Below are 25,180 nucleotides of genomic sequence, written 5' to 3' on the forward strand. Positions count from 1 at the left end.
AAGTGTTAAACAGTTAAACATTTATTTATATTTGAGATTCTTCAAAGTAGCCACACTTTGCCTTGATGACAGCTTTGCACACTCTTGGCATTCTCTCAACCAGCTTCATAAGGAATGCTTTTCCAACAGTCTTGAAGGAGTTCCCACATAGGCTGAGCACTCGTTGGCTGCCTTTCCTTCACTCTGCCATCTCCCATCTCTCCCATCTCAATTGGGTTGAGGTTGTGTGATTGTGGAGGCCAGGTCATCTGATGCAGCATTCCATCATTCTCCTTCTTGGTCAAATAGCCCTTACGCAGCCTGGAGGTGTGTTGGATCATTGTCCTGTTGAAAAACAAATGATAGTCCCGCTATGCGCAAACCTGATGGGATGGCGTATTGCTGCAGAATGCTGTGGAACCAATGTTGGTTATGTGTGCCTTGAATTCTAAATAAATCACTGACAATGTCACCAGCAAAGCACCCCCACACCATCACACCTCCTCCTCCATGATCTCACACATGTGAAGATCATCCGTTCACCTACTCTGCTTCTCACAAAGACACGGCGGTTATAACCAAAAACGTCAAATTTGGACTCATCAGACCAAAGGACAGATTTTCACCAGTGCTCGTATTTTTTGGCTCAAGCAAGTCTCTTCTTCTTATTGGTCCTTTAGTAGTGGTTTCTTTGCAGCAATTCGACCATGAAGGCCTGATTCACGCAGTCTCCTCTAAACAGTTGATGTTGAGATGTGTCTGTTACTTGAACTCTGTGAAGCAATTATTTGGCAGCAAATTCTGAGGCTGATAAATGAACTTATCCTCTGCAGCAGAGGTAACTCTGGGTCTTCCTTTCCTGTGGCGGTCCTCATGAAAGCCAGTTTCATCATAGCGCCTGATGGTTTTTGCGACTGCACTTGAAAGAAACTTTCTTGAAATTTTCCGTAATGACTGACCTTCATGTCTTAAAGTAATGATGGATTGTCATTTCTCTTTGCTTATTTGAGCTGTTGGCATATTATGGGCGTGGTCTTTTGCCAAATAGGGCTATCTTCTGTATACCAACCCTACCTTGTCACCACACAACTGATTGGTTCAAACGCATTAAGAAGGAAAGAAATTCTACAAATTAACTTTTAACAAGGCACACCTGTTAACTGAAATGCATTCCAGGTGACTACCTCATGAAGCTAGTTGGGAGAATGCCAAGAGTGTGCGAAGCTGTCATCAAGGCAAACGGTGGCTACTTTGAAGAATCTCAAATATAAAATATATTTTGATTTGTTTAACACTTTGTTGGTTACTACATTATTCCATATGTGTTGTTTCACAGTTTTGATGTCTTCACGGTTATTCTACAATGTAGAAAATATTACAAATATAGACAAACCCTGCAATGAGTAGGTTTGTCCAAACTTTTGACTGGTACTTTAAGTAACAATGTTATACCATCCTATGTTGTTCCAAAACAGGAAGTAGAAAATGTGACTTTTTAAACGAGCAACCTGGACTCCATCAAATGAAAATAGCTGAATAGCTGTGTTGGACTTGTTATGCATCCTAAATGATGCCATATTTCCTTCATAGTGCAATACTTTTGACCAGGGCCCATAGGGGCCCATTTGATGGGCTCATTTTTTGGCGGGTTATCTTTTCAGCACAGGTATGCCATTTTCCTAGCAGTCAGTTATATTAGTAAGTGTATGGCTGTTGAATCATGCCAACCACTATTCAATACTAGGACGATATATTGGCTTGTATAGGAAAGAAAATCAGGTAGCCTTTTTTTATCTACTACCTTTTATATTTAGAACATGTAAATAAATATTCAGGGATGCAATACATTATGAAATATTTCAGACAGAAACCATGTTGATGGGTCTGCAATTACATTTGTTTATGGATGTGTATTTAATGTTTGTTGTTGAGTTACCAAACCCCAGACACAGCAGCAAAATAAACACTGAGCATGGGAGCTGGGAATCAGCTCAAGTCTAGTTTTGACATTAAGTTGTTGTTGGCAGGCAAGTCAACTAATATGAGTCACTAATGTCCCTGCCCTGTCCAGCTGATGAGAATAGTTTGGCCCAGAGAACAACATACGCTGCAGTGTTACTATGTGTTCCGGAAGCAATACGGAATCGCAATCGCAGAGTCTTTCAACCTAATCTGTTTTCGGTGACGAAGCTGTTTTAAACAAGTACAAGTTGTTGTGTTGTTTTTTTTGGTAAACAATGGCATTTTTCTGGATGAATATCGATGTTACTGTACGCATACTTTAAGGTCACTGATGGAGTAAACATTGGGTTGTGCTATACGTTGAAGGTCATATAAACTATTTGTCCCCTGAAGTGATATTTTAAGTGAGGTTCAGTTTCTCGAGCATGTTGCTAAAAATGTTAGCCTATTAAAAATGAACCGGTGAAGGTTCACCTTTTTAGATGGCAATCCTCATGACATCTTATCGTACAGCCGTTATGACTCTTAACTAATACATGCTGCCCAACTGTTCAATGCTGTATATCGCCATTAGAATATTGATGTTTTTCAACCCTGATATTTTCTCGGTAATCCGGTTCAGGTTCAGTCATATAAAACGTACTTGGATTTGAGTAAATATCAACAAGCCATAGTAAGCTTACAATTTCTATTGTATCATCTTACAATCATAAACTCTTGTTTGTGGCCTTCATCATGATCACCTTTGAACCACTAACTGTAAACTACTGTACTAGGAATACACTATGAAAGATGTAAGTTCACTAACGATTAAAACACATCACTTGGCATGCCATATGTTTTCAACACATGGCTCGCCACTGTCCTATTACGTTTCATTTTACTCAGCGAACCTCTTCTGACCTACCAATCAAAACAGATTTTGATTGTTATGTGACCGTATGCGTACGGACCGTGAGGTTCGACCGCATTGATAATGGCTACCGACCCCCGTATGAAGCCTCTACACACACTCACATAAACATACGCACACCCCTCTGCTGTGATTTAGGGGTTGTGGGGGAATCTGACACTTAAGCGGATATGCAAATGAGGAGTCGGATTACCATTCAGAGGAGGGGCCTGCTCGACCTCAGCCGCTGTAAGCACATTAGCATAAACATTGTTAATATTCAGCAGGAGAGCGAGGGATAAAGCATAACACTGCGAGCGAGAAGCTAGGAGGGAGGGAGGGAGGGAGGGAGGGAGGGAGGGAGGGAGGGAGGGAGGGAGGGAGGGAGGGAGAGGGAGAGAGAGGGAGAGGGAGAGAGAGGGAGAGAGAGACAATAGCACTTTAATGGAGGGGGCTACTTAGATTAACATCGGCCAGCATTATCTGATGTGCTCAGGTTGAAAAGCAGTAATGGGAAGTTAAAATACTCACCTGGATTTAGCCAGTGTGCCCGAACCTTAGCTCTCCTGAGGTGGATTGTGTTTATTTTGGCGAAATTTGATAATTTACTCTTTCATTGGCTGACCTCTGGGTGACTGACTGACTGTCTATTTTGTATGTAATCAGGTGGCCTATTCCAAAATCAACCCCTTGTCCCTAGCCCCCCTTTTCCCAACCCCTAGGCATTTGTGTAGATCTGATCGGATTGGCTACTGTATAAGCGTTAAGGCAAAAATCCACCCCTCCCAGTCTATCAGAGGGCAAATTGGGATTATTACCATATTGCTTATACTTCTCAGATCTACATGAAGAGCCCAGGAGTGGGGGATACGGGTCAATGTGGAACTGAACGTTAAGTGATTGTTGTCAGTCCATTGCTCAAGGATACTGTACACTGCACTGCCCCCATCTGGGAATGACATTCCACCTTCTATCAGAGTTAGATCCCTTCATCCTCAGCCATGCAAGAGAATCACCAGTATGTGGAAAACTTACTCCGTGATTTAAGCAGTGCATGAAACAGACACAAAATCCCATCCTAGGTAGGTCCTACGGTACCTACAGGTGTTGCATCTTCATTTGACCTATATTGTCACAGAAAAATTATCCTGGATTTTAACATTTAGTCCATAATGTTGGTTGATTGGTGGTTAGGCTATTAGCTGGCCAAAAGTAGACAACATGAACAGTTATTTAAATATAGACAGTGCCTATCAAACTTGCCTATCAAACAGTGCCTATCAAACTTGATTTGCTCTGTTTCCAACAATTGTGCTAATCAATCAGACCTGGGTTCAAATACTATTTAAAATCTTTCAATTATTTGGCCGTTTGCTTTAGCCTGCCTGAAGTGCTAGATGGGTGGGGTTTGCCGAATTGGGACTATTCTATTGGTTCTTTAAGCCAGGCAAGCTCAAATAAGCACAGATAAAGTGTTTGCAATGATTTGAACCCAGGTCTGATGCTATTCAATTTAGTTATCATCAGATGTTGTTAGAGGATGTTCACATGTCTAACTCAAAAAAAAAACATCTTTGGCCCAAACAATGAGGTGTTGGTCCGGCCAGCAGGAAGCTTGGACAATGGTCCCACCTTTTTCCTGCCACTTTCCCACTGTTCCCACAGTTCCTTCCAGGGTACAGTGTTGCACAGATAACAGATGAGACACAGGAACTTATTCCACTCACTTCCTGTTCATGTTTTTAATTTTTAATTTATGAATTTCTGTACTTCATGATCATAGTGAATATGGATGTTTTATTATCATGGCTTGTATTGCTGATGCCACATAGCCCACAGACATAGCTGTCCCTAATTGATTCCTTCTATGTCTTTAATAAAGAAATTGTTAGTTCACTAATAATGGCTTACCATTTTTTTTTTTTTTTTTAAGTGGGTAGATTAACTTTAATATTGCAGATACATTGTGGCTTCCATCAATGTAATTGTCTGCATGATTTCCAATTCCCCATATATTGTTTTGTAAATATATATACACTACCGTTCAAAAGTTTGGGGTCACTTAGAAATGTCCATGTTATTGAAAGAATGGGCCTCCGCAGCCGTACAGAGGCCCATTATCAGCAACCATCACTCCTGTGTTCCAATGGCACGTTGTGTTAGCTAATCCAAGTTTATCATTTTGAAAGGCTAATTGATCATTAGAAAACCCTTTTGCAATTATGTTAGCACAACTGAAAACTGTTGTGCTGATTAAAGAAGCAATTAAACTGGCCTTCTTTAGACTAGTTGAGTATCTGGAGCATCAGCATTTGTGGGTTTGATTACAGGCTCAAAATGGCCAGAAACAAATAACTTTCTTCTGAAACTCATCAGTCTATTCTTCTTCTGAGAAATGAAGGCTATTCCATGCGAGAAATTGCCAAGAAACTGAATATTTGGTACAATAGCTAATATTTTGATGGCTATAAGAAATAGATATGCTGATAGTAGACAATCTTGTTTACAGTTGAATCCTTTCTGAGAAGTAGCTATTTTTACTATTTTACACCTAGGGTTACTATACATAACTTTAACCCATTTTATAACAGTTTCTCCAAAACTGAAATATTCCAGGCATTTATATATACATTCCAGTTGTACTTAATCAAAGACCTTTTCAAAGTCAGCTATGAATACCAGGCTTGTTTTACCAGATTTTTCATTGTGTTCTATTGTTTCCAGTACTTGTCTTATATTATCTCCAATGTTTCATCCATGTCAAAAAAAACTGTCTGATTTGTATGAGTAATATCTGACAATACCTTTTAAATTCTATGCACTATGCTTTTAGCTAGAGTTTTTGTATACAATTTTGAATTTTAGCTAATGGCATACAATTGTATAATTCTAATTATTCTCTCATATAATGTACAGGTGCTATAATTCTCAGAATGTCAGAAAACCACATTGTTGACTATTCCCACCAGAAACATAGGAAAGACTTCGGAAGGCAGGTTACATCTGGAGTTAAATGTTTTGGCATAACAACTATGCTCGTCTTCACTGATGAAAAAAATGCACTCTGGTTTCAGGAAATCAGCTGATGAACTACACACTATACCAACGATACCTCAATACTCACAAAGCGTTATGAGTAAAACTGGCATTGAGTTTGATGAGGCAAACAGCTGCGTGTTAATTGGTCCAATTTGTGCATGCTGTTGTGTTGTCTAGGACCCACTGGTGCATCGTGGGCAGTGGCCATGTGAAGGCAGTAGCTTTTCAAGGACACGGCTTTTCTTTCCTTCACCTCCACTCATTTGCATAATGCAAGGGTGGTATCCCTAATGTTTACTTACTGCTTTGTACCACAGTAAACAGATTTAGAAAAATAGATCAGCATTGCATACTGAATTTAATGTACTTTAAATTGTGCATTATAATGCATAGTTTGAATAGTGTGTATCTCGTCACACCTACACACATATACACTTTATACACATATACAGTATGCTCTCTCTGCATCATGACTGTGTCTTTCAGACACTTAAGCCACTCTGCTTCGTAGCCCCAGGGTCTTCTACAGTATAATTCTCATTGTCAAAGATGCAGGGTCTGATCCATTCACTATTTCAATGGGATTGCAGAGGTTGTTAATTCACCAAGGTTAGGCCCCAGACACACCCACTCACTCGGAGGCCACTCTCGTGCAATAGACCAGCGGAGGAAGGAGAAAATACCCCGTAACTTAAGCATGCTGGGAATATTATTGCGTCAGATTGAAATGTATTGACATTGTTCTTCACTTCATGGAGTGTTGTAAGTGTGCCTGTGTGTGTGCTAATTTCTGTGTTACTGTTAGTGAGTGTGTGTATGCACTCGTTATGTGTTTGTGACTTTGTGTGTACAGGACTGTGTGTGTGTGTGTGTGCGTGTGCGTCATCTATTTATAAGTGTGTGTGAATAGGAGCCTTAAGTCTACTGTTATTTACAGACAATCCTCACTATGGTGTCCCACTAATCTTTTAGCTATCCCATAAATCCATGCCCGCTTGGCCCGCTGTGATGTGATTAGTCGCTTCACACACACACACACACACACACACACACACACACACACACACACACACACACACACACACACACACACACACACACACACACACACACACACACACACACACACACACACACACGCACGCACGCACACAAACACCCCCCACCACCACCACACACTACCACACACTACCACACACAAACACACTACCCCCCACCACACAGACACACACACACAGACACCTTCTTGCCCTTTGTGCTGTTGTCTGTGCCCAATAATTTGTGTACCATGTTTTGTGCTGCTACCATGTTGTGTTGCTACCATGCTGTGTTGCTACTATGCTGTGTTGTCTTAGGTCTCTCTTTATGTAGTGTTATGGTGTCTCTCTTGTTGTGATGTGTGTTTTGTCCTATATTTATATATATATATATTTTTATCCCAGCCCATGTCCCCGCAGGAGGCCATTTGCCTTTTGGTAGGCCGTCATTGTAAATAAGAATTTGTTCTTAACTGACTTGTCTAGTTAATTAAAGAAATTAAATTAACACACACACACTATCACCCACTCCAATTGACAAATTTGATAAATCCCTCTAGACGGGAACTATCTGTTCAAATCAATAGGGCTTTATTGGCTGGCAGTGGCAGGCGTCAGGGAGGATAACCTGCTGTGTTAGTTCACCTGAGGTCCCTGCAGCTTGCCACTGATCTGTGGTGGTTGACACCAGCTAGCATAGCACCGCTGGCTTGTCAGCTAGTCAGGAAGTCAGGTAGCGTAAATGAAAGCATGACATGAGTGTGTGGAGAGTTTCCCCTCCTGTCCAGCGATGCATGGAGGTGGAGAAGGAGGAAGCTGGTCTGGAGAACTGTTGCATGGGATAGATTTAGATGAGATGTTAAAGAGAACGAGGGAAGTGTGGCAGAGTTGTCAAGTGCTGATTGTTTTATATAAATCTGGTTCGGGTGGCATCTGCCCTAGCCTAGATAGCCTAGCAGTTAAGGGGTTGGGCCATGAAGTGAAAGGTTGCTGGTTCGTATCCCTTAGCTGACTAGGTGAAAAATCTGTCAATGTGCCCTTGAGCAAGGAACCCTCTGGATAAGAGTGTCTGCTAAAATGTGAATATAAATGTTTTATTTGCATTCAGGCAGCTGACCTGACTGGGTAGTGTATATATCTAACATAAATCAGAACTACGGTATACAGTCAAACACAGTCTATGTATTATACCAATACACATGAGGATTGCAATTGAAAATATTTTCAGGAAAAATGATTATTTTGGTTCCAATTCAACATTTTGATACCAGAAGACCTATATGTTGCTTTGGAGGCCTTTGCGCCCCGCCTGGAAATCAAACTAGGGGAAACACTGCCGTGCACATACAGTACAGTACTTACAGTGATGTAAGCAGCAGCCGAATGCTCTGCTCTTTCTTGAAACAGAGGCCCTGTTTGTATGGTTGAATGCCAGAGCAAAATGTCAATGGACCTCCTGAATGGAACATACTGAGTCGAAACTGACTCACTAACATAGAGATCCATTCTGTAAAGTAGCAGGAGCTTAAGTAAGAGGATGTTGAAGGGATGTTTCCACTAGTAATCCCACAAGTTTTTATGGAATAGGACATCTGACATGTATTAAATCCCCTCGCCTGTTATTTGACAAAGGGAAAAGGTTACGAAGACAGACTAAGCAATGCCTTTCATCAACACACTACAGGAAAACATCATTGTTTACGTGTTCTACTCCTACCTCATTTTACTACTAACAAAATGTTTACCTTCTACAGTTGAAGTCGGACGTTTACATACACTTATGTTGGAGTCATTAAAACTCCTTTTTCAACCACTCCACAAATGTCTTGTTAACAAACTATAGTTTTGGCAAGTCGGTTAGGACATCTACTTTGTGAATGACACAAGTCATTTTTCAAAGAATTGTTTACAGGTAGATTATTTCACTTATAATTCACTGTATCACAATTCCAGTGGGGCAGAAGTTTACATACACTAAGTTGACTGTGCCTCGGAAAATGACAGCTCGGAAAATTCCAGAAAATTATGTCATGGCTTTAGAAGCTTCTGATAGGCTAATTGACATCATTTGAGTCAATTGGAGGTGTACCTGTGGATGTATTTCAAGGCCTACCTTCAAACTCAGTGCCTCTTTGATGGGAAAATCAAAAGAAATCAGCCAAGTCCTCAGAAAAAAATGTAGACCTCCACAAGTCTGGTTCAACCTTGGGAGCAATTTCCAAACGCTTGAAGGTACCACGTTCATCTGTACAAACAATAGTACGCAAGTATAAACACCATGGGACCACGCAGCTGTCATACCGCTCAGGACGGAGACGCGTTCTGTCTCTTAGAGATGAATGTACTTTGGTGCGAAAAGTGCAAATCAATCAACTGCAAAGGACCTTGTGAAGATGCTGGAGGAAACAGCTGCAAAAGTATCTATATCCACAGTAAAACGAGTCCTCTATCGGCATAACCTGAAAGGCCGCTCAACAAGGAAGTTGCCACTGCTCCAAAACTTCCATAAAAAAGCCAGACTATGGTTTGCAACTGCACATGGGGACAAAGATCGTACTTTTTGAAGAAATGTCCTCTGGTCTAATGAAACAAAAATAGAACTGTTTGGCCATAATGACCATGGTTATGTTTGGAGGGAAAAGGGGGAGGCTCGCAAGCCAAAGAACACCATCCCAGACGCAAAGCACGGGGGTGGCAGCATCATGTTGTGGGGGTGCTTTGCTGCAGGAGGGTCTGGTGCACTTCAAAAAATAGATGGCATCATAAGGGAGGAAAATTATGTGGATATATTGAAGCAACATCTCAAGACATCAGTCAGGAAGTTGAAGCTTGGTCACAAATGGGTCTTCCAAATGGACAATGACCCCAAGCATACTTCCAAAGTTGTGGCAAGGACAATACAGTCAAGGTATTAGAGTGGCCATCACAAAGCCCTGATCTCAATCCTATAGAATATCCTTGCGAGCAAGGAGGCCTACAAACCTGACTCAGTTACACCAGTTCTGTCAGGAGGAATGGGGCAAATTTCACCCAAAGTATTGTGGGAAGCTTGTGGAAGGCTACCCGAAACGTTTGACCTAAGTTAAACAATTTCAAGGCAATGCTACCAAATAATAATTGAGTGTATGTAAACTTCTGACCCACTGGGAATGTGATGAAATAAATAAAAGCTGAAATTAATCCTACTCTCTACTATTATTCTGACATTTCACATTCTTAAAATATAGTGGTGATGCTAACTGACCTAAGACAGGGAATTTTTAGCAGGATTAAATGTCAGGAATTGTGAAAAACTGAGTTAAAATGTATTGGGCTAAGGTGTATGTTAACTTGCGACTTCAACTGTGTGTGTGTACAGTTGAAGTCTGAAGTTTACATACACCTTAGCCAAATACATGTAAATTCCCAAGCTATTTGAAGGCACAGTGAACTTAGTGTATGTAAACCTCTGACACACTGTAATTGTGATAGAGTGAATTATAAGTGAAATAATCTGTCTGTAAACAATTCTTGGAAAAATGACTTGTGTCATGGACAAAGTAGATGTCCTAACCGACTTGCCAAAACTATAGTTTGTTAACAAGAAATGTGTGGAGTGGTTGAAAAGCGAGTTTTAATGTATTTGGCTAAGGTGTATGTAAACTTCCGACTTCAACTGTATATGGAAATGTGATACAATGTTTAGCCATTTACAACACGAAAACCATAAATGTTGTGGAATGGCAATAAAGTTCAAGTTAAAGCAGCCGACCATACTGAAAGTGTTATTGAATGGAGAGGCTTGTCGTTGAGAGAGAGAGATAGAAAGAGAGAGAGAGAGAGGAAGTGAAGACAGAGAGAGGGAGATAAGGTGAATGAATGAAAGAGAGAGAGAGAGAGATAGAAAGAGAGAGAGAGGAAGTGGAGACAGAGAGAGGGAGAGAAGGTGAATGAATGAGAGAGAGAGAGAGAGAGAGAGGAAGTGAAGACAGAGAGAGGGAGAGAAGGTGAATGAATGAGAGAGAGAGAGAGAGAGGGAGAGGGAAAGAGAGGAAGGGAAAGAGTGCCTTGTTGACCCTTGGCTTTACTGCCACTCCCTGGAGGCCCCTCACAGGACAGGATTATCTACTGAGGTCATTCAGCCTGGTGAGTGTGACAAATCAGAATGTCTCTCTCTCTCTCTCACACACACACACACACACACACGCACTTACACACACACATAAAAATACAATAAATTAAATTCACAACGATATGGACAGCCATGCAGATAAACACTTATCCATGCAATATCTCTCTGTCTCTGTCTCTCTTTCTATTGCGCTCTCTCACGTACACACATTCCTCAGACATGCACACGCACTTCTCAGCCAGCTCATCCAGTGCTGTCCCAGTGGAGGTTAGTTGACAACCAAACCAAATGTAAATCAAAACTAGATGTTGAACTGACATCTGTGCCCAGTGGGTGTCCTCCTGTCCCCTGGCAGAATCCATCCACTGCCAGTTGCCTGGTACTAGCCCAGTTACACACAACGCAGAAACTCCTGTTGAGTTAGTAATCACTACTAACAGTCCCAGTTCATGACTCATTGAGCTTTTGATGTGTGCTGATAAAAGGCAGTGATGGTACAGCAGTGGGGGTATCTGGGTCAAAATGAAGAAACACAGTTGGCGTGCTCTAAATTTGCAGTGGTGCAAATATGTGACCGTGCGGAAATTGTACATTACATTTGACTTATAAAACACTGCACATTTATACACTGCATTCTTGACATAGCTCACTCTACTATATCTACTTCTGTACCTGTCATTCTTAGTATATCTGGTGTAAATTCATCCGGTGTGTATAGGTATACAGTAGATTGCATTTGAATTGCTGCTACTCCGATGTTGTTCCAGCATTTCAAGATTATTATATATTTTTGTATTATTTGTGTACTTGACATTTTACTGCATTTACTGCATTGTTAGGAGCTAGTATGTCACGTTCTGACCTTAGTTCCTTTGTTTTGTCTTTGTTTTAGTATGGTCAGGGCGTGAGTTGGGGTGGGCAGTCTATGTTTGTGTTTCTATGTTGGTTTTTGAGTTTGGCCTGGTATGGTTCTCAATCAGAGGCAGGTGTCGTTAGTTGTCTCTGATTGAGAATCATACTTAGGTAGCCTTTTTTTGGGGGGGGGGGGGGGGGGGGGTTATTTTCTGTTTTGTGGTTTGTTTGTTCGGTCTTCTTAGTTGTTATTTTGTTTAGTGTTCAGTTTTGATTATATTAAAAATCATGAACACTTATCACGCTGCACCTTGGTCCTCACCTTATTCCACCAACGACGGCCGTTACATAGTAACATAAGCATTCCGTTGCACCCGCTATAACACCTGATAAACTGTGTACTCGACCAATAAACTAAATTTGACTTGAAATTGGAAGATGAGTATCATTTTTCATAAACTCAGCAAAAAAAAAACTGTCACTGTCAACTGTGTTTATTTTCAGCAAACTTAACATGTGTAAATATTTGTATGAAATAACAAGATTCAACAACTGAGACATAAACTGAACAAGTTCCACAGACATGTGACTAACATAAATGGAATGATATGTCCCTGAACAAAGGGGGGTGGGGCAAAATCAAAAGTAATAGTCAGTATATGCTGTGGCCACCAGCTGCATTAAGTACTGCAGTGCAGTGCAGTACTGTGGACTGTGTCAGATTAGCCAGTTCTTGCTGTGAGATGTTACCCCACTCTTCCACCAAGGCACCTGCAAGGTCCCGGACATTTTGGGGGGAATGGCCTTAGCCCTCACCCTCCGATCCAACAGGTCCCAGACTTGCTCAATGGGATTGAGATCCAGGCTCTTCACTGGCCATGGCAGAACACTGACATTCCTGTCTTGCAGGAAATCACGCACAGAACGAGCAGTATGGCTGGTGGCATTGTCATGCTGGAGGGTCATGTCAGGATGAGCCTGAAGGAAGGGTACCACATGAAGGAGGAGGATGTCTTCCCTGTAACACACAGCGTTGAGATTGCCTGCAATGACAACAAGCTCAGTCTGATGATGCTGTGACACACCGCCCCAGACCATGACGGACCCTCCACCTCCAAATCGATCCCGCCTCGGTGTTACACTTCGACGCTAAACGCGAATCCGACCATCACTCTTGGTGAGACAAAACTGCAACTCTTCAGAGAAGAGCACTTTTTACCAGTCCTGTCTGGTCCAGCGATGGTGGGTTTCTGCCCATAGGCGGCGTTGTTGCCAGTGATGTATGGTGAGGACCTGCCTTACAACAGGCCTACAAGCCCTCAGTCCAACCTCTCTCAGCCTATTGCGTACAGTCTGAGCACTGATGGAGGGATTGTGCGTTCCTGGTGTAACTCGGGCAGTTGTTGCCGTCCTGTACCTGTCCCGCAGGTGTGATGTTCGGATGTACCGATCCTGTGCAGGTGTTGTTACACGTAGTCTGCCACTGCGAGGAAGATCAGCTGTCCGTCCTGTCTCCCTGTAGTGCTTTCTTAGGCATCTCACAGTACGGACATTGCAATTTATTGCCCTGAACACATCTGCAGTCCTCATGCCTCCTTGCAGCATGCCTAAGGCACGTTCACACAGACAAGCAGGGACCCTGGGCATCTTTCTTTTGGTGTTTTTCACAGTCAGTAGAAAGGCCTCTTTTGTGTCCTAAGTTTTCATAACTGTGACCTTAATTGCCTACCGTCTGTACGTCTGTTAGTGTCTTAACGACCATTCCACAGGTGCATGTTCATGAACTGCTTATGGTCCATTGAACAAGCATGGGGAACAGAGTTTAAACCCTTTACAATGAAGATCTGTGAAGTTAATTGGATTTTTACGAATTATTTTTGAAAGACAGGGTCCTGAAAAAGGACCCTGAGTTAAGTTGGAAATCACACTTCTAGTATGGTTTTGTGTCAATATCCAATGACAATGTCTGCACCAGGATCAACTTAGGGTGTGTTGCTTACAACATTTGTAACACCTCCAATACAGCTTAACATTCTCAATGAACCAGCAGTGCAGTTTACCTCAATCTGCAAATGATCCCAGCCCTTAAATTACCTTATCATAGGCTTATCACTAGTCTCTAACCCAGGGATTTTGATGATATTTGACCAGCGGATGCCCTCTTCCCAGGTCATGAGCACATATTGATTCACCTCCTAAATGAACTGCAGGTGGTCTAGTTCCTTTCCTTCCTCCACTCCCTTCCCATTTAGCCATCCTTATTCCACACACACACACACACACACACACACAAACACACACACACACACGCACGGACACACCTAGCCCCAGACCTGCAGATATGAAGCACATTAAGTCCCTTGGGGTCAGCACTTATTGGACTTGACACTAGGCGATGTTGACATGGATAATTGTGAACATCTGGGAGGGACTAGCGATCCCTCGGTGAAGGGACGAATGAAAGCCTCTCGGTCTGTCATAACATGTCGGGTGAAATCAACATCACTCGTCACGCCGGGGTCGTCCCCAGTTAAGGTACATGATCTGGTAAATGACAGTGTCATGTTCCCCAGAGTGACAGGTGAAATTGTGCAACATTTAGCCTGCTAGTATTTACAAAGTGATTTCAATATCATGATGTTGTATACAGTGGCGGATGTCCTGGGTTGATGCGTGACATATGTTGGTTGTCGGATGTGAAAATGTACATTTTTGTACTTACCATGGAGCAATGAGATTGTGGGACTGCGTAAATAGTCTGCAATCTGTTGTTTTGATTTAAAAAAATATATATGTTCTGTACAACAATGAAAATGATGTGATAATATTAGAAGTGTTTGAATTATTGATCAACTTTTCTCTCTCTCTCTCTCTCTCTCTCTCTCTCTCTCAGGAGAGTGACAGTCTGTGGTGGGATGCGTTTGCCACGGAGTTCTTTGAGGAGGACGCCACCCTGACCCTCTCCTTCTGCCTGGAGGATGGACCAAAGAGATACAGTAAGACTACACTACCCACAATTCACCGGGTTTACCAAGCTGTCCTCTGTTTTCGTAGCTCACGGCCTACCTGAGGGGTACCCTACGAAAGCAAGCTAGATCTACTCAGAGTTTTCTAAAGCTGACCAGCTTCAGTTAGCGTCACATTCCAGCTCAGGCTTCATTCATACTATGACAGCGGTTGTTAAAATTGCATCGTCATCCCCCTTTATTCGAGGAAGAAGGCGGATTAAATATACATGCATGTACTGTATATATATATATATATATATATATATATATATATATATATATATATATATATATATATATATATATTTTTTTTTTTTTAAATGGTTGTGTTAAAACATGGTGAAATTGTAAAATAACTATCACATTATTCCGTAATGACAGAATGCACCGTAAAACTTTTGTATGACAAATTCAATTATTGTTGTTATGATGAAATTATTTTATCTATAGAGGTGGGGGGTAAAGGTGTGCATCCATTCATAGGCACACCAAAGACGGCATTAACGATAAGTCATGTAATAAAGACGCCATTTCTAAAAGCCTGTTTCACACCATAGCCTGCTGAAAATGAAAGATAACTTTTCTTCCGTTTTGATTTCGGCACTAATGAAAATGGGGCACTGACCAGCCCATGGATTGATGTTTCAACATTGTCCCAATGAAGAGTTTGGTGTTTGACTAGCCACGTGCGACAGAGTTAGCGGCAGGCAGACGAGCAATATCCACCTTCGTAGTACGGATGAAGCCTGAGCTGCAATGTGAAGCTAACTGAAGCTGGTCAGCTTTAGAAAACCCTGAGTGGGATCTAGCTGGCTTTGTAGAACATCCTTCAGGTTAGTTCTGAAGGATTGGCTGCCATAGAAATGTACCAGGCTAAAAGGCGAGCCACATTCGTTTGACTGGTTATCCCGAGTTGAACTCACTCAGAGTCCACCAAAGTTACCTCTCTAACTCTTCAAACCTGATTCTTGAGATACCCCTCTGCTGTAATGTCCTTTTCTGGCGTGACCTTACACTTTAGACCTACTCTTAACTTCAATTTCAACTCCAAATTATCCCACCACAAGAAATGAAATAAGGATTGATCTTACCTGTTCAATTGTTAGTCTGTGTAACAATCCAAATGAATGTTTTCCACGGAAGGAAAACGTAGGGCTTAGAAAGTACGCCCCTCCAAACTTGCAGTAGAAGCTGTCGTCCACAGAGGAAATGTACTGTATCTTGACAACCAATACAATATCCCTTAAACAAGTCATTCAGAATGTTCTCACTTGGAGTTGAGAAAGCTAGGCTTTTAAACTATAAACAGTTTCTTAGTTACAAGTTACAAACATTTCTGATCAGAGATTTGGGAAGGGGGAGCTGATCCTAGATCTGTACCTAGGGAAAACGTCACCCCAGGGAGTGACCGGGGCGGAGCACACAGCCTATATACACTTTAATGAACCATGGAACGTTGTGGGTTACAAAGTGTAAATATGTTTAGTTTAATTCAAGACAAACCTTGTTTTTTTTGACAAGCATTACACAATACATTACACAAACACAGGTGGACACATTTCAATAAACCGAATTTCAAATACAATACTATACAAACTAAATGTAACACAAATGTAAATTCCAAATCGACCAGATGAATTCAACCGTTTCTAAAGAAGGACTTTTAAAAAGGTTCAGGTGTAACCCCTTCAGAAATGTGTTTGAGCAGCAACATGCTTTTTGACATCATCACTAGAGTACTGTCAGTATTGGTACTCTACGTAGAAAGACGGTTTATGACACACAAATTCACAGACATGTTGCATTTTACAGTGCATCACGCCATGTCATATCACGTAGGTCGTTGCGAGTGGGGTTTGCAGTATTGCCATTTATGCTCATCTACATAGCCTGCCTTTTGACAGCACCAGCTCATTGAATATCAGACAGGCATAGATATTGGTATGTATGTTTACTCTCGGTTTGAAATGCGTCGCCGTGTACAAATGCACGTGTGTTATTCAACCTAGAGATTGTGTGTGTGTATGTGCGTGGGTGCATGCACGCGTGTACACGTGTGCGCGCACAGGCTTTTTCTTTTCAAATAGAAAAATAGAAAATCCCCTCAGTGTAGAGACGGTAACCTGGTTCCCTCGGGAACGGACAGCTAAACGCCATGACGATGATGACTCACCGCCAGTCAGAGTCATTCTAATTTCAGGTTTTCAGACTGACACACAGACATACAGTGGCTTCAGAAAGTATTCATACCTCTTGACTTATTACACATTTAGTTTTGTTACAGCCTGAATTCAAAATACATTTAATTCATTTTTTTTGTCAACCATCAACACCCAATACCTTATAATGACAGTGAAGACGTTATTTTAGAAGTTGTTGCAAATGTTTATTGAAAATGAAGTTCAGAAATATCTCACTTACATAAGTATTCACACAACCGAGTCAATACTTTGTAAAAGCACCTTTGACAGCGATTACAGCTGTGAGTCTTTCTGGGTAAGTCTCTAACAGCTTTCCACAGCTGGATTGTGCAACAGTTGTCCATTATTCTTTCAAAATCTTTCAAGCTCTGTCAGGACCTGAAAATGGTTGTCTAGAAATGATCAACAACCAATTTTTGTTAATCATTTCTAGACAACAATTTTCAGGTCTTGCCATAGATTTTCAAGTAGATTTAACTCAAAACTGTAACTGTCTTCTTGTTAAGAAACTCCAGTGTATATTTGGCCTTGTGTTTTAGATTATTGTCTTGCTGAAAGGTACATCTATCTCCCAGTGTTTTCTAGAAAGCAGACTGAAGCAGGTTTTCCTGATGGATTTTGCTTGTGCTAGGCTCCATTCCGTTTATTTTCTATCCTGAAAACTCTCCAGTCTTAAACAATTACAAGCATACACATAACATGATGCAGCCCACCACTATGCTTGAAAATATGGAGAGCATTACTTTTGCCCCAAACATAACACTTTGTATTCAGGATAACAAGTGAATTGCTTTGCCACATTTTATGCAGTATTACTTTAATGCCTTGTTACAAACAGGATCCATGTTTTTGAATATTTTAATTCTGTACAGACTTCCTTCTTTTCACTCTGTCAATTAAGTTAGTATTGTGGAGTAACTACCACAATGTTGTTGATCCATCCTCAGTTTTCTCCTATCACAGCCATTAAACTCTGTAACTGTTTTAAAGTCACCATTGGCTTCATTCTGAAATCCCTGAGCAGTTTCCTTAATCTCTGGCAACTGGGTTAGGAAGGATGCTTGAATCTTTGTGACTGGGTGTATTGATAAACCATCCAAAGTGTAATTAATAACTTCACCATGCTCAAAGGGATATTCAGTGTCTGCTTTTTAACATTTTTACCCATCTACCAATAGGTGTCCTTTGCGAGGCACTGGAAAACCTCCCTGTTGTTTGTGGTTGAATCTGCGTTTGAAATCCACTGCTCGACTGAGGGACCATACAGATAATTGTATTGCGTGGGGCACAGAGATACTGTAAGGTAGTCATTTAAAAACCATGTTAAAAAACGATTATTGCACACAGAGTAAGTCCATGCAACTTATTATGTGACTTGTTAAGCACATTTTGACTCCTGAACGTATTTAGGCTTGACATAACAAAGATCTTGAATACGTATTGACTCTAGCCATTTCATGTTTTGATTTGAAATTCATTTGTTAACATTCTGAAAAGGATCATTTCTCTTATGGTGTATTATCTGTAGCCCAGTGACAAAACATCTAAATGTAATCCATTTTAAAGTCAGGCTGTAACACAACAACATGTGGAAAAAGGCCTTCCTTTCTGAAGGCACTGTACACACGCAGACACACACACATTAACAACTACATGCCGTTTTCAAGGAATTGTTGACCCCAAAAGGGCCCCACTTTAAGTTATGTGCTGCTCATAAAGGCTTCATAAAGCCTTCAGAAACACTACATAAATGTGTCACAAATCAGAATGTCATGTTTTTTCAAAGGGTTCATAAATGTGGCATAACTGTGTGATATGTCCAACAATGTAAAAATGAATAAAGGCTTTATTAATCATATCAAATTGAGGCTTCACAAAGCATTTATATCATTGTCATGCATCTTGGTAGAGCATGGCAATCCCAGGAAAGTAGGCACGATTCCCTGGACCAACCTTACTTAAAAGTGTATGCATGCATGGCTCTAAGATGCATGTATGCATAAAAGTGTCTGCTGAATTGTATACACTGAGTGCACAAAACATTAGGAACACCTTCCTAATATTGAGTTGCACCACCTTTTTCCCTCGGAACAGTGTCAATGAAGCATTTCGCTACACTCGCATTAACATCTGCTAACCATGTGTATGTGACAAATAACATTTGATTTGATTTGACTTGTCGGGGCGTGGACTCTACAAGGTGTCAAAAGCGTTCCACAGGGATGCTGGCCCATGTTGACTCCAATTGTTCACATAGTTGTGTCAAGTTGGCTGGATGTCGTATGGGTGGTGGACCATTCTTGATACACACGGGAAACTGTTGAGCGTGGAAAAACCCAGCAGCCTTGCAGTTCTGGCACCTACTACCACACCCCGTTCAAAGACACTTCAATCTTTTGTCTTGCCCATTCACCCTCTGAATGGCACACCTACAAGATCCATGTCTCAATTGTCTCAAGGCTAAAAAATCCTCCTTTAAGTTGTCAACCTCCTCTTCAACTACACTGATTCAAATGGACTAAATAGGGGATCATAGCTTTCACCTGGATTCACCTGGTCAGTCTTTCATGGAAAGAGTGTTCCTAATGTTTCCACACTCTGTGTGTGTTATATTATAGGACTCTAAAACATTTCTAGGATGGCCCAAACTCTTTCCCTCTTGGGTGCATAGTAAATATTGGACATGACCTCAACTTCCCCCCCCCCCCCCCCCCCCAAATGCTGTGCTGCAGGATGACACAGTCTAAAGTGCAGTCATGCAGAGCAAAATACATTGGTAGCAGTGGCAACCTGTCGTTCATGGCAGGTAAAGGTGAAAAAAATATTTTGCATGTTATTTTGGCAATAATACATATCACATATCAGTTTGTGAACAATAAAAAAAAAATCTAAATTAAAATATTAATTTAGTTAATGAAGCCTCCATACAAACATGGTCTTTTTTTTGCTTTCTTGAGTAAGGCAGCTCCAAAATGCAGGAGTTTCAGCCTAGCTCAGTGCTTTCTGTGGTGGCGGGGCAGCCAGCGGAAAATACGGAGCGTAGGGGTTGGTAATGTTCTCTAGTTGCGCCGTGATCGGCTAAGTGTTCTGTCACTCATGGGGACACTACGTCACTGCCAAATCTAAGGGTAGAGCTAGAAAATTCAAGCCCCTTGGGTGCTGCCATAGAGTTACATTAGAAGTTCCCATCCAAGAAGACTCAAGGTCATTGGCCACAGATAGAATTAGGTCAGATCTCGTTATATCTACAGTAGCTATGAATGGACTGACCATGTCAACTTTCATACTTTCAAAATCTTAGCTAGCAGTCATCATCATGAATCAAGTCGACAATCTACTCGCAAATCCTTTTAAATCCTTGTCATATGAAGAGAAATAATAAAGAGAAATTTTAAATAAAATGTGTCGGTGCTCATCGGCCACTGGACAAAAACATTACACAACAAGTTGAAAATTGCAAATTCAACAATGAGTGGTTTGGAAGGAATCAGTGGCTAACTGCAAAGCATTGCAAAGCAATCACTAGCCTGCTATTCAGTGGAGTGGGTGTGTGGTCCCAATTTTGGGTTTAAGGGTCTCTTTTCCAAGCTTAAAGTGATAAACATTCAACATTGGCCATGCTGTCAATCCAGCATGATTTCTGCCGTACTCAAAACAACTGTTAACTCGGAGCTGAGAAATCTGACTTCAGTGAGTTCAAGACAACTGGGAAGTTTGGAAAAAAACGAGCTAGACTGGCAAAATATATTTTGAACGGTCATCCAACTTGGAATTGTACTTCGGGAATTCGAAACCTCTTTCTAGAACTATGACATGAAGATCACTGATCTCATCATGATTCAACCTTTTTTTCCCACCAAGATTTACATGCTAAAATCACCACTGCAAGGGTGTCTGACTTTATAGTAAGTACAGCGTGATATGATATAAGGCATTATGTATGTGTTATAGATGACCAAAGGTGTCTGACTTTAGAGTCAGTAAAGCGATATGTGATATAGATTCTTTATGGATGTGTTATGAATGACCGAAGGTGTCTCACTTCAAACTAAGTATTAACGGACACTACATGAAGTCGCAGTACTTATGAAGGCATTGTGAAGGCTTTAGGAAGCCTTTATAAGCTTCACTTCAATTAAAGTATGACCAATAAAGGTTATACCTATTTGGTTAGAATATCATCACATTTTGAAGAGCATAGCCAGAACTAAATATTTCAGATTACTCCACATTTAGCACTATCATCTGAGTTATACCGCAGGTAACTAACTGCATGCTTTTCAGGATCAGTAAACATCAACTGATCATGTCATTTCAGATACGTGAGGGTAGCCTCTTTCAGATCCGTGTGTCATTTGGCTTGCTTCATCCGATATTAGGCTTTTGGAAAGAGCTTGACATCGGCAAGTCCTCTTCCTGATAAAATGGTCAGTCGGACCATCATCACCACTGTAGATGGCAAGCAAATCCAACAATATTTGGATATTGCCATCTAGTTTATCCCCTGAAAGTTGGCTTGTTAATTAACTAGCCATGTTGACGAGATCTATTAGCTAGCTAGCCAATTTCACGTGGTCCATCAATCAATGTAGCCTATCATGTCTGTCAGCAGCAATCGTGATGAAACACTCTGAAAAACAATGTTGAAAAGAGGATAATGTTAGCTAACTTCGCTAGATAGGCCTACGTTGGTTGGAGAAAAAACTACATTAGGTCTAGCCAACTGTACAAAGTTTCTACTGGTAGCTTGCAAAGTAAACATGATCAGCTAACTGTACATCGGCAAATGTGCCCTTCTGCTGCTTGATAGGCAGATCCCACAAATGAACCTAAACCACTCACACTTGTCAATCACTCAAATATCCAATTAATGGTGGCCAATATTGAGCAAGAGAGAGGCTACCTTTTTACGTATTTGAAATGACATGATCAGTTGAGGTGTACTGATCATGAAATAACTCCTGAGGATAGAGCTGAACGTGCGCATGGAATAGTCAGAGATGTGTAGTTGTGACCATGCTCTGCAAGAGGTGGGGATGATGATATCACAACCAAAGTAGTTCACATTTATTTAACAATCCCTTGAAAACGGCAAGCAGTTGTCAACGGGTTTAGAGGAGCTGCGGGTTGCCTTGCCCCCCCCCCCCCCCCTGCCCCGCTCTGCAACTTATTGTTGTGAAAGTGTACACTGAACCAGTATGATGTGTCTTATGGTCAAATAATGTATTGGAGTGGTGACTGGTTAACTGCGTTACACTGAAAGACTTGGTGTGTTTCATGCCACACTGACTGAACCATCATTCATACAAGACTGCTTAATGCATTAGTACGCCTTACTAATGCATAATAGATGCTTTATAAATATGTTGCTAAGGTGTAATTGATGTGTAGTTCAACAAGTAGCTCCCATGGTTGATGGCTGTCTATTAGTCCCATGTTGGACTGCAATGCCCATCACCACCTGAACTGCACTGTATAAACGGCACGTACTTTCAACTCTAGCCATTCTCAGCCTCAAGCATTCTCTCAAAACACAGAAATTGTTGAGTTTGATCTCCTGGTAATAACAGTAATCAGTAGTTACTGTATGATGAGTGAGTGAGCGGTCTGTAGCTTGAGGCCTATTTTCCCATGAAAGCTATCAGAAAAAAAGAGACCATGTTTTGTCATTTCTGTTCGGTGTGAGACGAGCATATTATGTTGAATTTGATTTCGGCACAAAAAATGTGTTTGAATTTGATTTATTGCAAACGAAGGACAGGCCTGAGACAAATTGTTTGTATAGCATTCGTAGGCAAGTTAGATTGGCCTGTTGTTGAATGCAGTATTGAACCTATAGCCTATGCTGCTTAAAATAAGGGTGCTTCTATATAGCATTGGTGCTTCTATACAGCGTTTCTTCGAGCCGTATGTCTTTTTTCATTATGCCGTAGGTTTTTAAGGGAAGAAAATGTTTTAGGGATGGACATGCCTCTCTCTCTCCCTTCTATCTCGCCCTATGACACACTCTCTCTCTCTCGCTCTCTCTCTCTCTCTCTCTCGGCCAGCTCGCTCTACTTTCTCTCTTGCTCTCTCTCAGTTTTTTCTCTCGCCCCCCCCCCCCCCCCCCCAGCATTTGTTTTTTTCCTCTCTCTCGTTCTCATTCCAGCTTCCACCCTCAAAGAATATACTTTTTCATACCTGGCTACTGATCTAGTTTATTAAGCTTCCTTTAGTAATTTTTTTTGCATAGATTGTCAGAATTGTGACATTGGACACTGATTACAAGTGAATTGCTGGTTGTAACATGTTCCTAATAAGCATTATGTATAAGGGTCATAAAAGGATTGTATACTCATATAAGGATAATGTACATATACGGTATGAAGATTGCTTGGATCAATGGTATTATAGATATTTGTTTGTGGAAATGTTACAGAATGCAGCTTTACCATAATATTTTTTACATAGTTTAGTAGAAGCCTTGTTGGGTTTTCTTTGTTGCCATAGAGAGTATATTTACAGTAAACTTCCTGAATTGGTGCTCCCTTCCCATGACCTAAAAATCACCCAAATTATCTTTGACTCTTGCAATATATAGGACGTGATGAAAGTTCAACAACATGACGCAATCTCACAGCAATTACCAGAAAAGCATTTTTACATCGGATCGCAGTAAAATCTCACCGTAAGCAGCTTGAAGAGAGATTTTTTTTTTAATGAATAAGTAAAAAACATGTGATCATCTGACTTTGCAGTAACTCATTACCATGCATTCCATCATATTGTACAATCCAAATTAGAATAGCCTACCGGTAACTGTTATAATGCATCGTAATGGCATCATAACATGTCATTATCCTGTCATAACAGGTCGTACCCGTGTTGTAACAGACACTGTGTGCTATCAGAGAGAAGAATCCCCTGATGCCACAGCAAAGGAAGAGGAGAGATTGCATTATTACATGGGTGTGGGGTGGCGATGAGGGGTGGGGGGGTTGATTTTGATATGGGGTGGTTGAGAAATTAGCAGGGCGAGGGGGGTTGGGGGTGTTGATGCTGATATGGGGGGGCGGTGTAAGGGTGTTGATGCTGATGCTGGGGGGTATCTGAGTGAGAGATGGACAGGGGGATTGGTAGGGGGAGAAGGGATGTTGAGCGGAGTGATTGACAGGTGGGCTGATGTGGCCTTGGCTCAGCTGCAGAGCGAAGATGCCTGGTCCGTTTGATTGACAGCCGCGCAGGCCTGGGAACCACGGTGACGACGGATCGGGCACAGAGGCAAAGCGACAGAGAGAGCAAGAGAAAATGATAGAGGGAGAGAGAGAAGCAGTAGGTGTGTGTGTGTGTGTGTGTGTGTGTGTGCTTGTGCGTGTCTGTCTGTCGGTGAATGAGACAGATAAATGAATCCTTTGGATGAAGAGTTGCAGTAGAAGTAAGGGGAGGGAGAGTTGCGAGAGAAAGAGAGTGAAAATACCACTATCAACTGCTTTGGCAGCATTATTCCACCCTGAACAGTCATGTCATTGAAACATATTAGAATTTATTTGAATTCAATTGAGAGTGTAGGTGTGTGGGAGTATGACAGTATATCATGCGTCACAGATTGTATTGGTGAATAAGAGAAAATGTCTGTTGAAATAATTAGGAGCAAATAGAAGTTTCTACTACAAACTGATTCAGGCTCAAGGTCTGGATTGGGTAAACTGATCCTAGATCTGTGGTTAGGGTCTACATTATGTGTACTGCTAATTTGTACAATATACATATTTCACTTTAATGTAATGATGCAGACACTACTCAACACATTGCAGCAGATTGAGGTCTGTTTGAGGCTGTTCAACTTGGGGAGTGGTCCATAGCTTTTCAGCCAGGTTGTCATGATCAGATCACGGTGGGAACCATTGAGCACAGGGCAACAGGAAAAGGGGGAGACCTATCCGAGGGCACCAGCTGTCATAAAGGATGGGCAAGTCTCTTATCTTCCTGCTTTCTCACCACTTTCTGTGCCCCGTACAAAAACAAACCTAACAAACCAGGCTTCCCTTCCCAGTTGCGAAACAATAGCTTTCGGCAAACAGCAGGCCCCTCCCTCTCCTCCTCTATCGCATTGCCTCTGC

The 25,180-nt window shown here is 41.4% G+C and overlaps 1 protein-coding gene across 6 annotated transcripts in view; it reads left to right on the forward strand.

The window, feature by feature from the left end:
- LOC110505141 (LIM domain-binding protein 2) overlaps window positions 1-25,180 on the forward strand; it is an 82,182-nt gene that overhangs the window by 3,693 nt on the left and 53,309 nt on the right. For all 6 annotated transcript variants that reach the window (XM_036969920.1, XM_036969922.1, XM_036969923.1 and 3 more), the window contains exon 2: window positions 14,766-14,868. In XM_036969920.1, the coding sequence (XP_036825815.1) occupies window positions 14,766-14,868 (103 nt within the window). The remainder of the gene's footprint in view (window positions 1-14,765; window positions 14,869-25,180) is intronic.

This window comes from Oncorhynchus mykiss, chromosome 31 (genome assembly GCF_013265735.2).
Source record: "Oncorhynchus mykiss isolate Arlee chromosome 31, USDA_OmykA_1.1, whole genome shotgun sequence".
In the NCBI taxonomy this organism is placed as follows: Eukaryota; Metazoa; Chordata; class Actinopteri; order Salmoniformes; family Salmonidae; genus Oncorhynchus; species Oncorhynchus mykiss.